This window comes from Schistocerca serialis, chromosome 11 (assembly GCF_023864345.2).
Source record: "Schistocerca serialis cubense isolate TAMUIC-IGC-003099 chromosome 11, iqSchSeri2.2, whole genome shotgun sequence".
Taxonomy (NCBI): domain Eukaryota; kingdom Metazoa; phylum Arthropoda; class Insecta; order Orthoptera; family Acrididae; genus Schistocerca; species Schistocerca serialis.
Window position 1 is genome coordinate 176,629,182 of NC_064648.1, and position 12,147 is coordinate 176,641,328.

Below are 12,147 nucleotides of genomic sequence, written 5' to 3' on the forward strand. Positions count from 1 at the left end.
AGATGAGAAAGCGGAGGAATGGAGGAGATTGACAAAGAAAGTGAGAGGGAAAAATGGACAGAGTCCGGCGAGGGGTGGAGATTAGGACGTATATACTAGGTGTTCAAAAGTCAGTATAAATTTTAAAACTGAATAAATCACGGAATAATGTAGATAGAGAGGTACAAATTGACAGACATGCTTGGAATGACATGGGGTTTTATTAGAACAAAAAAAAAATACAGACGTTCAAAAAATGTCCGACAGATGGCGCTTCATCTGATCAGAATAGCAATAATTAGCATAACAAAGTAAGACAAAGCAAAGACGATGTTCTTTACAGGAAATGCTCAATATGTCCACCATCATTCCTCAACAATAGCTGTAGTCGAGGAATAATGTTGTGAACAGCACTGTAAAGCACGTCCGGAGTTATGGTGAGGCACTGGCGTCGGATGTTGTCATTCAGCATCCATAGAGATGTCGGTCGATCACGATACACTTGCGACTTCAGGTAACCCCAAAGCCAATAATCGCACGGACTGAGGTCTGGGGACCTGGGAGGCCAAGCATGACGAAAGTGGCGGCTGAGCGCACGATCATCACCAAACGACGCGCGCAAGAGATCTTTCACGTGTCAAGCAATACTTTTTTTTGTTATAATAAAACCCCATGTCATTCCAAGCATGTGTGTCAGTTTACCTCTCTATCTACATTATTCCGTGCTTTATTAAGTTTTCAAATTTATACTGAGTTTTTGATCATCCGGTAGAATTCCCATGCATGTTAGAAACGTGTGCTTTCTCTTTTCTTTCCAATTAAGCAGACCGAGCCCCAGCGATTTGTAACCGGGTACAGCTATTTTCTAGTATTAACAAAAAATATCGCCTTCTTCCAAATCTATGTCTACTACTGTTATTACCCTACAACTGTAAAGGATCTTTTTTTGCGCTCTCTGTTATAGTATCTACCTACTACATTTTTTAAAAAAACCTTGATTTTCGCCAGTTTGTAGGGAGTCGCCGTGTGGTAGCGGACTGGACTCACCAGTGTTGCCAACATCGGAGTCGGCGGCCAGCAGCTCCGTCTTGACCAGGTAGAGCTGGTGCTGTGGTCCCGCGCCGCTGCCGTCCGACTGCCGGTTGAACTGCCCTGAAGATGCGTTGCCTGCCGAAACGACACATCCAAATGTCAGTCGCACTGCGTGTGTGTCTCATGTTTGATGATACAGAGCACACACAGTCACTACAAGGCAGACATTCTAGACAAGCGGTTCCCATCCTTTATTCTTTTTTTTTATTCTACACGTCTAGTTCCGTAGGACCAAATTCAGGCTCACATCTCCAAGGTCATTGAACGTGTCAGTACATGAAATTACAACATAAAAGTAATGACAGATAAAATACAATGTTTATGAACCAAAAAACGCATGCCATAAGTTTACGGAAACACAATCAACAATGTACCATAGGAATAAGCTCAATTTTTAAAGGAACTTCTCGAGACAATAGGAGTGATCCATGAGGAAACTCAAAATATCCACGGGTATGCTGCCGGTCTATAGTGTCCAACGGGCACAATATTTCGGCGATCATACATGTCGCCATCATCAGGTGAACTGACGGACTGAGCTCCTGTGAACGTGCCGGCACGGAGATCCGTACGCTATGGCCGCCGCGACCGAACCCAGTTCCCTCTGAGCAGCCACAGCGTACGGATCTCCGTGCCGGCACGTGCACAGGAGCTCAGTCCGTCAGTTCACCTGATGATGGCGACATGTATGATCGCCGAAATATTGTGCCCGTTGGACACTATAGACCGGCAGTACACCCGTGGATATTTTGATTATCAAATACGCCGGGAGAAACTCAAGAATCACATGAGGAAACTCTTTTGTTAGATTTGAAACCGCGTGGATTACTGCTAAGATTTTTGAATTCTAGAGGCAGCTTACTGAAAATGGATGCAGCAGTATACTGCACACCTTTCTGCACAAGAGTTAAGGATGTGCGATTCCAAATAAAGATTATATATATATATATATATATATATATATATATATATATATATATACACTCCTGGAAATGGAAAAAAGAACACATTGACACCGGTGTGTCAGACCCACCATACTTGCTCCGGACACTGCGAGAGGGCTGTACAAGCAATGATCACACGCACGGCACAGCGGACACACCAGCAACCGCGGTGTTGGCCGTCGAATGGCGCTAGCTGCGCAGCATTTGTGCACCGCCGCCGTCAGTGTCAGCCAGTTTGCCGTGGCATACGGAGCTCCATCGCAGTCTTTAACACTGGTAGCATGCCGCGACAGCGTGGACGTGAACCGTATGTGCAGCTGACGGACTTTGAGCGAGGGCGGGTGGACGAACCGCCGAATTGCTCAACACGTGGGGCGTGAGGTCTCCACAGTACATCGATGTTGTCGCCAGTGGTCGGCGGAAGGTGCACGTGCCCGTCGACCTGGGACCGGACCGCAGCGACGCACGGATGCACGCCAAGACCGTAGGATCCTACGCAGTGCCGTAGGGGACCGCACCGCCACTTCCCAGCAAATTAGGGACACTGTTGCTCCTGGGGTATCGGCGAGGACCATTCGCAACCGTCTCCATGAAGCTGGGCTACGGTCCCGCACACCGTTAGGCCGTCTTCCGCTCACACCCCAACATCGTGCAGCCTGCCTCCAGTGGTGTCGCGACAGGCGTGAATGGAGGGTCGAATGGAGACGTGTCGTCTTCAGCGATGAGAGTCGCTTCTGCCTTGGTGCCAATGATGGTCGTATGCGTGTTTGGCGCCGTGCAGGTGAGCGCCACAATCAGGACTGCATACGACCGAGGCACACAGGGCCAACACCCGGCATCATGGTGTGGGGAGCGATCTTCTACACTGGCCGCACACCACTGGTGATCGTCGAGGGGACACTGAATAGTGCACGGTACATCCAAACCGTCATCGAACCCATCGTTCTACCATTCCTAGACCGGCAAGGGAACTTGCTGTTCCAACAGGACAATGCACGTCCGCATGTATCCCGTGCCACCCAACGTGCTCTAGAAGGTGTAAGTCAACTACCCTGGCCAGCAAGATCTCCGGATCTGTCCCCCATTGAGCATGTTTGGGACTGGATGAAGCGTCGTCTCACGCGGTCTGCACGTCCAGCACGAACGCTGGTCCAACTGAGGCGCCAGGTGGAAATGGCATGGCAAGCCGTTCCACAAGACTACATCCAGCATCTCTACGATCGTCTCCATGGGAGAATAGCAGCCTGCATTGCTGCGAAAGGTGGATATACACTGTACTAGTGCCGACATTGTGCATGCTCTGTTGCCTGTGTCTATGTGCCTGTGGTTCTGTCAGTGTGATCATGTGATGTATCTGACCCCAGGAATGTGTCAATAAAGTTTCCCCTTCCTGGGACAATGAATTCACCGTGTTCTTATTTCAATTTCCAGGAGTGTATATATATAGTATTCCATTGATCAGGCCAAATATCTCACGAAATAAGGGTCAAACGTAAAAACTACAAAGAACGAAACTTGTCTAGCTTGAAGGCGGAAACCAGATGGCGCTATTGTTGGCCCGCTAGATGACGCTGCCCATAGGTCAAACGGATATCAACTGCGTTTTTTCTAAATGCTTCAAATGGCTCTGAGCACTATGTGACTTAACATCTGACTTAGAACTACTTAAACGTAACTAACCTAAGGACATCACACACAGCCATGCCCGAGGCAGGATTCGAACCTGCGACCGTAGCAGCAGTCCGGTTCCGGACTGAAGCGCCTAGAACCGCTCGGCCAATCCGGCCGGCTTTTTTAAAATAGAGACCCCCATTTTTTATTACATATTCGTGTAGAATGAATTCGTGTAGTATGAATTCGTGCGTATGAATGTTTTAGTTGGACCACTTTTTTCACTTTGTGATAGATGGCGCTGTAACAGTCACAAACATATGGCTCACAATTTTAGACGAGCAGTTGGTAACAGGTAGGTGTTTTAAATTAAAATACAGAACGCAGGTACGTTTGAACATTTTATTTCGGTTGTTCCAATGTGATACGTGTACCTTTGTGAACTTATCATTTCTGAGAACACATGCTGTTACAGCATGATTACCTGTAAATACCACATTAATGCAATAAATGCTCAAAACGATGTCCGTCAACCTCAATGCATTTGGCAATACGTGTAACGACATTCCTCTCAACAGCGAGTAATTCGCCTTCGGTAATGTTCGCACATGCATTGACAATGCGCTGACGCATGTTGTCAGGCGTTGTCGGTGGATCACGATAGCAAATATCCTCCAACTTTCCCCACAGAAAGAAACCAGGGGACGTCAGATACGGTGAACGTGCGTGCCACGGTATGGTGCTTCGACGACCAATCCACCTGTCATGAAATATGCTATTCGATACCGCTTCAACCGCACGCGAGCTATGTGCCGGACATCCATCATGTTGGAAGTACATCGCCATTCTGTCATGCAGTGAAACATCTTGTAGTAACATCGGTAGAACATTACGTAGGAAATCAGCATACATTGCACCATTTAGATTGCCACTGATAAAATGGAGGCCAGTTATCCTTCCTACCATAATGCCGCACCATACATTAACCCGGCAAGGTTGCTGATGTTCCACTTGTCGCAGCCATCGTGGATTTTCCGTTGCCCAATAGTGCATATTATGCCGGTTTACGTTACCGCTGTTGGTGAATGACGCTCCGTCGCTAAATAGAACGCGTGCAAAAAATCTGTCATCGTCCCGTAATTTCTCTTTTGCCCAGTGGCAGAACTGTATACGACGTTCAAAGTCGTCGCCATGCAATTCCTGGTGCATAGGAATATGGTTCGGGTGCAATCGATGTTGATGTAGCATTCTCAACACCGACGTTTTTGAGATTCCCGATTCTAGCGCAATTTGTCTGCTACTGATGTGCGGATTAGCCGCGACAGCAGCTAAAACACCTACTTGGGCATCATCATTTGTTGCAGGTCGTGGTTGACGTTTCACACGTGGCTGAACCCTTCCTGTTTCCTTAAATAACGTAACTATCCGGCGAACGGTCCGGACACTTCGATGATGTCGTCCAGGATACCGAGCAGCATACATAGCACACGCCCGTCGGGCGTTTTGATCACAATAGCCATACATCAACACGATATCGACCTCTTCCGCAATTGGTAAACGGTCCATTTTACGACGGGTAATGTACCACGAAGCAAATACCGTCCGCACTGGCGGAATGTTACGTGATACCACGTACTTATACGTTTGTGACTATTACAGCGCCATCTATCACAAAGCGAAAAAAGTGGTGCAACTAAAACATTCATATTTCTTTAGGTACTACACGAATATGTAATAAAAAATGGGGGTTCCTATTTAAAAAAACGCAGTTGATATCCGTTTGACCTGTGGCAGCACCATCTAGCGGGCCAACCATAGCGCCATCTGGTTACCCACTTCAAGCTAGACGAGTTTCATTCTTTGTAGTTTTTTTCGTTTGATGCTTATTTCGTGAGATATTTGGCCCAATCGCTCGTTCCTGAGCCAAAAATATCCTTTGAGAATGGGAAGAGTTACCAGAAAATATAATATAATACGACATAAGCGAATGAAAATAAGCAAAGCCGACTACTTTTCATATCGAACTATCCCATACTTCAGATAGCGTTCGAATAGTAAAAAGGGCAGAATTAAGTCTTTGAACACGATTCTGAACGTGCCCTTTCACGACAGTTTACTATCTGAATACCTAGAAATTAGAACTGTTCATTTTCACCAATCATTTGCTCATTCTGTGAGATTTAAAACGTCAGGTTTTGTTGTATTGTGTTTTCCAAACGGTAAAAACTGAGTCTTACTGTGATTCAGCGTCTGTTTGTTTTCTACAAGCCATGAACTGAGGTCATGTACTGCACTATTTGAAACAGAGCCAATGTTACACACAGCATCCTTTACTACCAAGCTAGTGTCACCAGCAAACAGAAATTATTTTAGAGTTACCCGTAATACTAGCGCGCACATCATTTATATGACCATAAGCCATGTGTGCAATCAGAGATTAGCTAGTGCCCCTGTCTTCCCCTCCTACCCCCTCCTGTCATCTGTTGCCCCCCTCCCACACATTATCACCTCGACCAGTACCTAACTAAACTGTAGAATGAAAGATTTTTGTTGGAACACTTTTATTCTTAAAATGATGATTCAAAAAAAAATCCAATTTTTTTTCATTGCATAAATCGTTAGCTTAACTGTCCAAGAATACGCTGTAAAAATTTCAAAGCGAAATTCGCATTCGTTTAGATTTTATGAGCATAGACTCGAATGCACTCGGACGTACAGAACCAAATTCTTACAATATACACTACTGGCCATTAAAATTGCTACACCAAGAAGAAATGCAGGTGATAAACGGCTATTCATTGGACACATATATTATACTAAAACTGACATGTGATTACATTTTCACGCAATTTGGGTCCATAGATCCTGAGAAAGTACCCAGAATAACCACCTCTGGCCGCAATAACGGCCACGATACGCCTGTGCATTGAGTCAAACAGAGCTTGGATGGCGTGTACAGGTACAGCTGCCCATGCAGCTTCAACACAATACCACAGTTCATTAAGAGTAGTGACTGGCGTATTGTGACGAGCCAGTTGCTCGGCCACCACTGACCAGACGTTTTCAGTTGGTGAGAGATCTGGAGAATGTGCTGGCCAGGGCAGCAGTCCAATATTTTCTGTATCCAGAAAGGCCCGTACAGGAACTGCAAAATGCGGTCGTTCATTATCCTGCTGAAATGTAGGGTTTCGCAGGGATCGAATGAAGGGTAGAGTCACGGGTCGTAACACATCTGAAATGTAACGTCCACTTTTCAAAGTACCGTCAGTGCGAACAAGAGGTGACCGAGACGTGTAACCAATGGCACCCCATACCATCACGCCGAGTGAGACGCCAGTATGGCGATGACGAATGCACGCTTCCAATGTGCGTTCACCGCGATGTCGTCAAACACGGATGCGACCATCGTGATGCTGTAGACAGAACCTGGATTCATCTGAAAAAATGACGTTTTGCCATTCGTGCACCCAGGTTCGTCGTCGAGTACATCATCGCAGGCGCTCCTGTCTGTGATGCAGCGTCAAGGGTAACCACAGCCACGGTCTCCGAGCTGATGGTCTGTGCTGCTGGAAACGTCGTCGAACTGTTCGTGCAGATGGTTGTTGTCTTGCAAACGTCCCCATCTGTTGACTCAGGGATCGAGACGTGGCTGCACGATCCGTTACAGCCGTGCGGATAAGATGCCTGTCATCTCGAGTGGGATCCAGCACGGCGTTCCGTATTACCCTCCTGAACCCACATATTCCATATTCTGCTAACAGTCATAGGATGTCGACCAGCGCGAGCAGCAATGTCGCGATACGATAAACCGCAATCGCGATAGGCTACAATCCGACCTTTATCAAAGTCGCAAACGTGACGGTACGCATTTCTCCTCCTTATACGGGGCATCGCAACAACGTTTCACCAGGCAACGCCGGTCAACTGCTGTTTGTGTATGAGAAATCGGTAGGAAACTTTCCTCATGTCAGTACGTTGTAGGTGTCGCCACCGGCGCCAACCTTGTGTGAATGCTCTGAAAACCTAATAGTTTGCATATCACAGCAGCTTCTTCCTGTCGGTTAAATTTCGCGTCTGCAGCACGTCATCTTCCTGGTGTAGCAATTTTAATGGCCAGTAGTGTAGATTTGTTACTGGTAGGTTCCAACAATACGTAAGTGTTACGGAGATGCTTCGGGAACTCAAATGGCAATCCCTGCAGGGAAGTCACATTCAAGGAACGGTACTGAGAAAACGTAGAGAATCGCCATTTCAAGCTGGCTGCCGAACGATTCTAGTGCCGCCAAAATACACTGCGCCTAAGGACCACAAAGATAGGATACGAGAAATTAGGGCTCATTCGGAGGCATATAGACAGTCGTTTTTCTCTTGCTCTATTTGCGAGTGGAACACGAAAGGAAATGACTTAGTCGTGGTACAGAATACACTCCACCACGCACCGTACGGTGGCTTACGGAGTGTCTATGTAGACGCAGATGTAGGTGTAGATGTTATACCTGCAGACGGCGGTAACGCTGTGGTCAGATTCGTACCACATAGAGCCAACTTTATCACTGTTTACTATCTATCTATCACTTGCGCCTTTCGCCCGATTGTGCGCGGTGTTGGCGTGGTAACATTGGATTTGGCATGTTAATGTTTAAGGGGTGGCCGGATGCCCTTCCTGCTACCACCCCATACCCCCCTTCCCCCCCCCCCCCCCCGCCCCAGGACAGAATCAGAGTACCCCATATGTCTGTGTCTAGTGTAAATCATGGAAAAGTGCGGATGTGCCTGTGAGTCATGTAACTGAGGCGGGACGTGGGAACCAGCCCAGTATTCTCCTAGAGGGATGTGGAAAACCGCCTAAAAACCACACCCAGGCTGCCCGGTACGCCGACCCTCGTCGTTAACCCGGCGGGCGGATTCGACCTGGGGCCGCCGCTCCTACCCGAGTCCAGGAAGCAACGCATTAGCGCTCTCGGCTAACCTGGCGGGTTTTCATCACTGTTTACTATGTGATATGAATATGATCACAGCGTTATCGCCGATTACAGTTGTAACATGAATCAGTACACTCGCTAGAACAGTTTTATATTACGGTATGATAAGACGTAACTCCAGACAGATAGGAACCGCTCACGTTTTTATGATATGTTGTTTTCGGAATTCTTAACATCATTGTGCTATGGTGTACTTCTATTTTCAGTGTCTAACTAATGGCTTTATTATCTGACGATAACGATGAAACCTACGTTTCTAGCATTTTTAGAGAAAGCTTTTGACAATGTTGACTGGAATACTCTCTTTCAAATTCTGAAGGTGGCAGGGGTAAAATACAGGGAGCGAAAGGCTATTTACAATTTGTACTGAAACCAGATGGCAGTTATAAGAGTCGAGGGACATGAAAGGGAAGCAGTGGTTGGGAAAGGAGTGAGACAGGGTTGTAGTCTGTCCCCGATGTTGTTCAATCTGTATATTGAGCAAGCAGTAAATGAAACTAAACAAAAATTCGGAGTAGGAATTAAAATCCATGGAGAAGAAATAAAAACATTGAGGTTCGCCGATAACATTGTAATTCTTTCAGAGACTGCAAAGGACTTGGAAGAACAGCTGAACGGAATGGAAAGTCTCTTGAAAGGAGGATATAAGATGAACATCAACAACAGCAAAACGAGGATAATGGAATGTAGTCGAATTAAATCGGGTGATGCTGCGGGAATTAGATTAGGAAATGAGAGGCTTAAAGTAGTAAATTAGTTCTGCTATTTGGGGAGAAAAATAACTGATGATGGTCGAGGTAGAGAGGATGTAAAATGTAGACTGGCAATGGCAAGGAAAGCATTTCTGAAGAAGAGAAATTTGTTAACATCGAGTATTGATTGAAGTGTCAGGAAGTCGTTTCTGAAAGTATTTGTATGGAGTGTAGGCATGTATGGAAGTGAAACATGGACGATAAATAGTTTGTACAAGAAGAGAATAGAAGCTTTCGAAATGTGGTGCTAGAGAAGATGCTGAAGACTGGATGGGCAGATCACATAACTAATGAGGAGGTATTGAATAGGATTGGGGAGGAGAGAAGTGTGTGGCACAACTTGACTAGAAGAAGGGATCGGTTGGTAGGACATATTCTGAGGCATCAAGGGATCACAAATTTAGTATTGGAGGGCAGCGTGGAGGGTAAAAATCGTAGAGGGAGACCAAGAGATGAATACACTAAGCAGATTCAGAAGGATGTAGGTTGCAGTAAGTACTGGGAGATGAAGAAGCTTGCATAGGATAGAGTAGCTTGGAGAGCTGCATGAAACCAGTGTGAGGACTGAAGACCACAGCAACAACAACGATTTTATATTTCAACTAACCTCTACACCTACACGATTACTCTGCAATTCACAATCAAGTGCCTGGCAGAGGGTTCATCGAACTATCTTTAAGCTACTTCTCTACCGTTCCACTCTCGCACGGCGCAAATTTTTCTTTTTTTAGGCTTTTTAAATCTCTCCTTGCGAGCCCTGATTTCTTTCATTTTGTTATGATGACCATGGCTCCCTATGCAGGTGGACGCCAACAAAATATTTGCACACTCGGAGGAGAAAGATTGTGACTGAAATTTCACGAGAAGGTCCGGCCACAGCGAAAACTCCTTTGTTTGAATGCCTGTCATCCCAATTTGTGTATTACATATGCGTGGCATGCTCTCCCCTGTTTTGGGATAATACAAAACGAGCTGGCCTTCGCCGAACTTTTGCGACGTCCTCCATCAATCCTATCCGATGCGGATCCCACACCGCACACCAGAACTGCAGAAGAGACCGGAGAAGCGTGGTGGAGGCAGACCCTTTACTACACCTGTTGCATCTTGTTCTGTCAATAAATAAGATTGTCTGGTTTGCTTTCGCCACAACATCATCTATGTGATCGCTCCAATTTGAGTTATTTGTAATTGTAATCGATAAGTATTATATGCAAGTATTATATGAAAGTCGATGACAGTGAACCCGAAGCATCGGATTGTTGCGGGGTGTCGTAGCGCTCGTGTGTGGTCTGGCATTGTCGTGCTGAAGGAGACCACGCTCCATGTGTGAACGACCTCTCCGAGTTCCTGCTTTCAGTTTGCTGAGAGTCTCACCCACTCACAGCGACATAGTTATGTAATACACCGCCACGTTACAAGCCACACTCATGCTCATAAATTAAGGATAAAGCTGATACATAGTAAAACAACGCTCTGGTGGGCGGTTTGCGGGTTTAAACACCTCAGGCTATGACCATGCGGCGCATTTGACCTGCGGTCGTCGCACGGTGGCGCTGGCAGCAGTCCACATACGCAGACGTGTGTTGGTGCACGTCAGTGCAGCAAGTAAGTGTGCAGACGTTTCCAGACGTGCTAATGGTGACTGTGTGTTGAAAATGGCTCAAAGAACACATATCGATGACGTCATGAGGGGTAGAATACTAGGGCGACTGGAGGCTGGCCAAACACAGCAGGTCGTAGCACGGGCTCTCCGTGTGCCACAAAGTGTGATCTCAAGATTATGGCAACGATTCCAGCAGACAGGAAACGCGTCCAGGCGCTACAGTACGGGACGCCCACAGTGTACAACACCACAAGAAGACCGATATCACACCATCAGTGCCCGCAGACGGCCACGGAGTACTCCAGGTAGCCTCGCTCGGGACCTCACCGCAGCCACTGGAACAGATGTCTCCAGACACACAGTCTACAGACGACTGAACAGACACGGTTTATTCGCCCGAAGACCTGCAAGGTGCATTCCACTGACCCCTGGTCACAGGAGATCCCGTAAAGCCTGGTGTCTAGAACACAGTACATGGTCATTGGTACAGTGGTCCCAGATTATGGTCACGGACGAGTCCAGGTATAGTCTGAACACTGATTCTCGTCGGGTTTTCATCTGGCGTGAACCTGGGACCAGATTCCAACCCGTTAATGTCCTTGAAAGGGACCTGTATGGAGGTCGTGGTTTGATAGTGTGGGATGGGATTACGATTGGTGCACGTGCACCCATGCATGTCTTTGACAGAGGAACTGTAACAAGTCAGGTGTATCGGGACGTCATTTTGCACCAGTATGTCCGCCTTTTCAGCGGTTCAGTGGGTCCCACCTTCCTCCTGATGGATCATAACGCATTGCGCTCCCTAGCTGCCATTGTGGAAGAGTACCTTGAAACAGAAGATATCAGGCGAATCTAGTGGCATGCGTGTTCTCGAGACCTAAACCCCATCGAGCACGTCTGGGATGCTCTCGGTCGACGTATCGCTGCATGTCTGCAGTCCTCTAGGATACTTCGGGAGCTCCGACAGGCACTGGTGCAAGAATGGGAGGCTATACTCCAGCAGCTGCTCGACCACCTGATCCAGAGTATGACAACCTGCTGTGCGGCCTGTGTACGTGTGCACGGTGATCATATCCCATATAGATGTCGAAGTACATGTGCAAGACACAGTGGCGTTTTGTAGCACATGTGTTCCGGGACGGTTCCTCAACCTATCACCAATACCGTCGTCTTAAATGTGTCGT

The 12,147-nt window shown here is 47.0% G+C and overlaps 1 protein-coding gene across 1 annotated transcript in view; it reads right to left on the reverse strand.

Annotated features, from left to right (window-relative positions):
* The window catches only part of LOC126426617 (forkhead box protein D3-A-like), a 587,591-nt gene that overhangs the window by 158,847 nt on the left and 416,597 nt on the right, over positions 1 to 12,147 (reverse strand). The window contains exon 4 of the mRNA XM_050088507.1: positions 1,027 to 1,146. Within this exon, the coding sequence (XP_049944464.1) occupies positions 1,027 to 1,146 (120 nt within the window). The remainder of the gene's footprint in view (positions 1 to 1,026; positions 1,147 to 12,147) is intronic.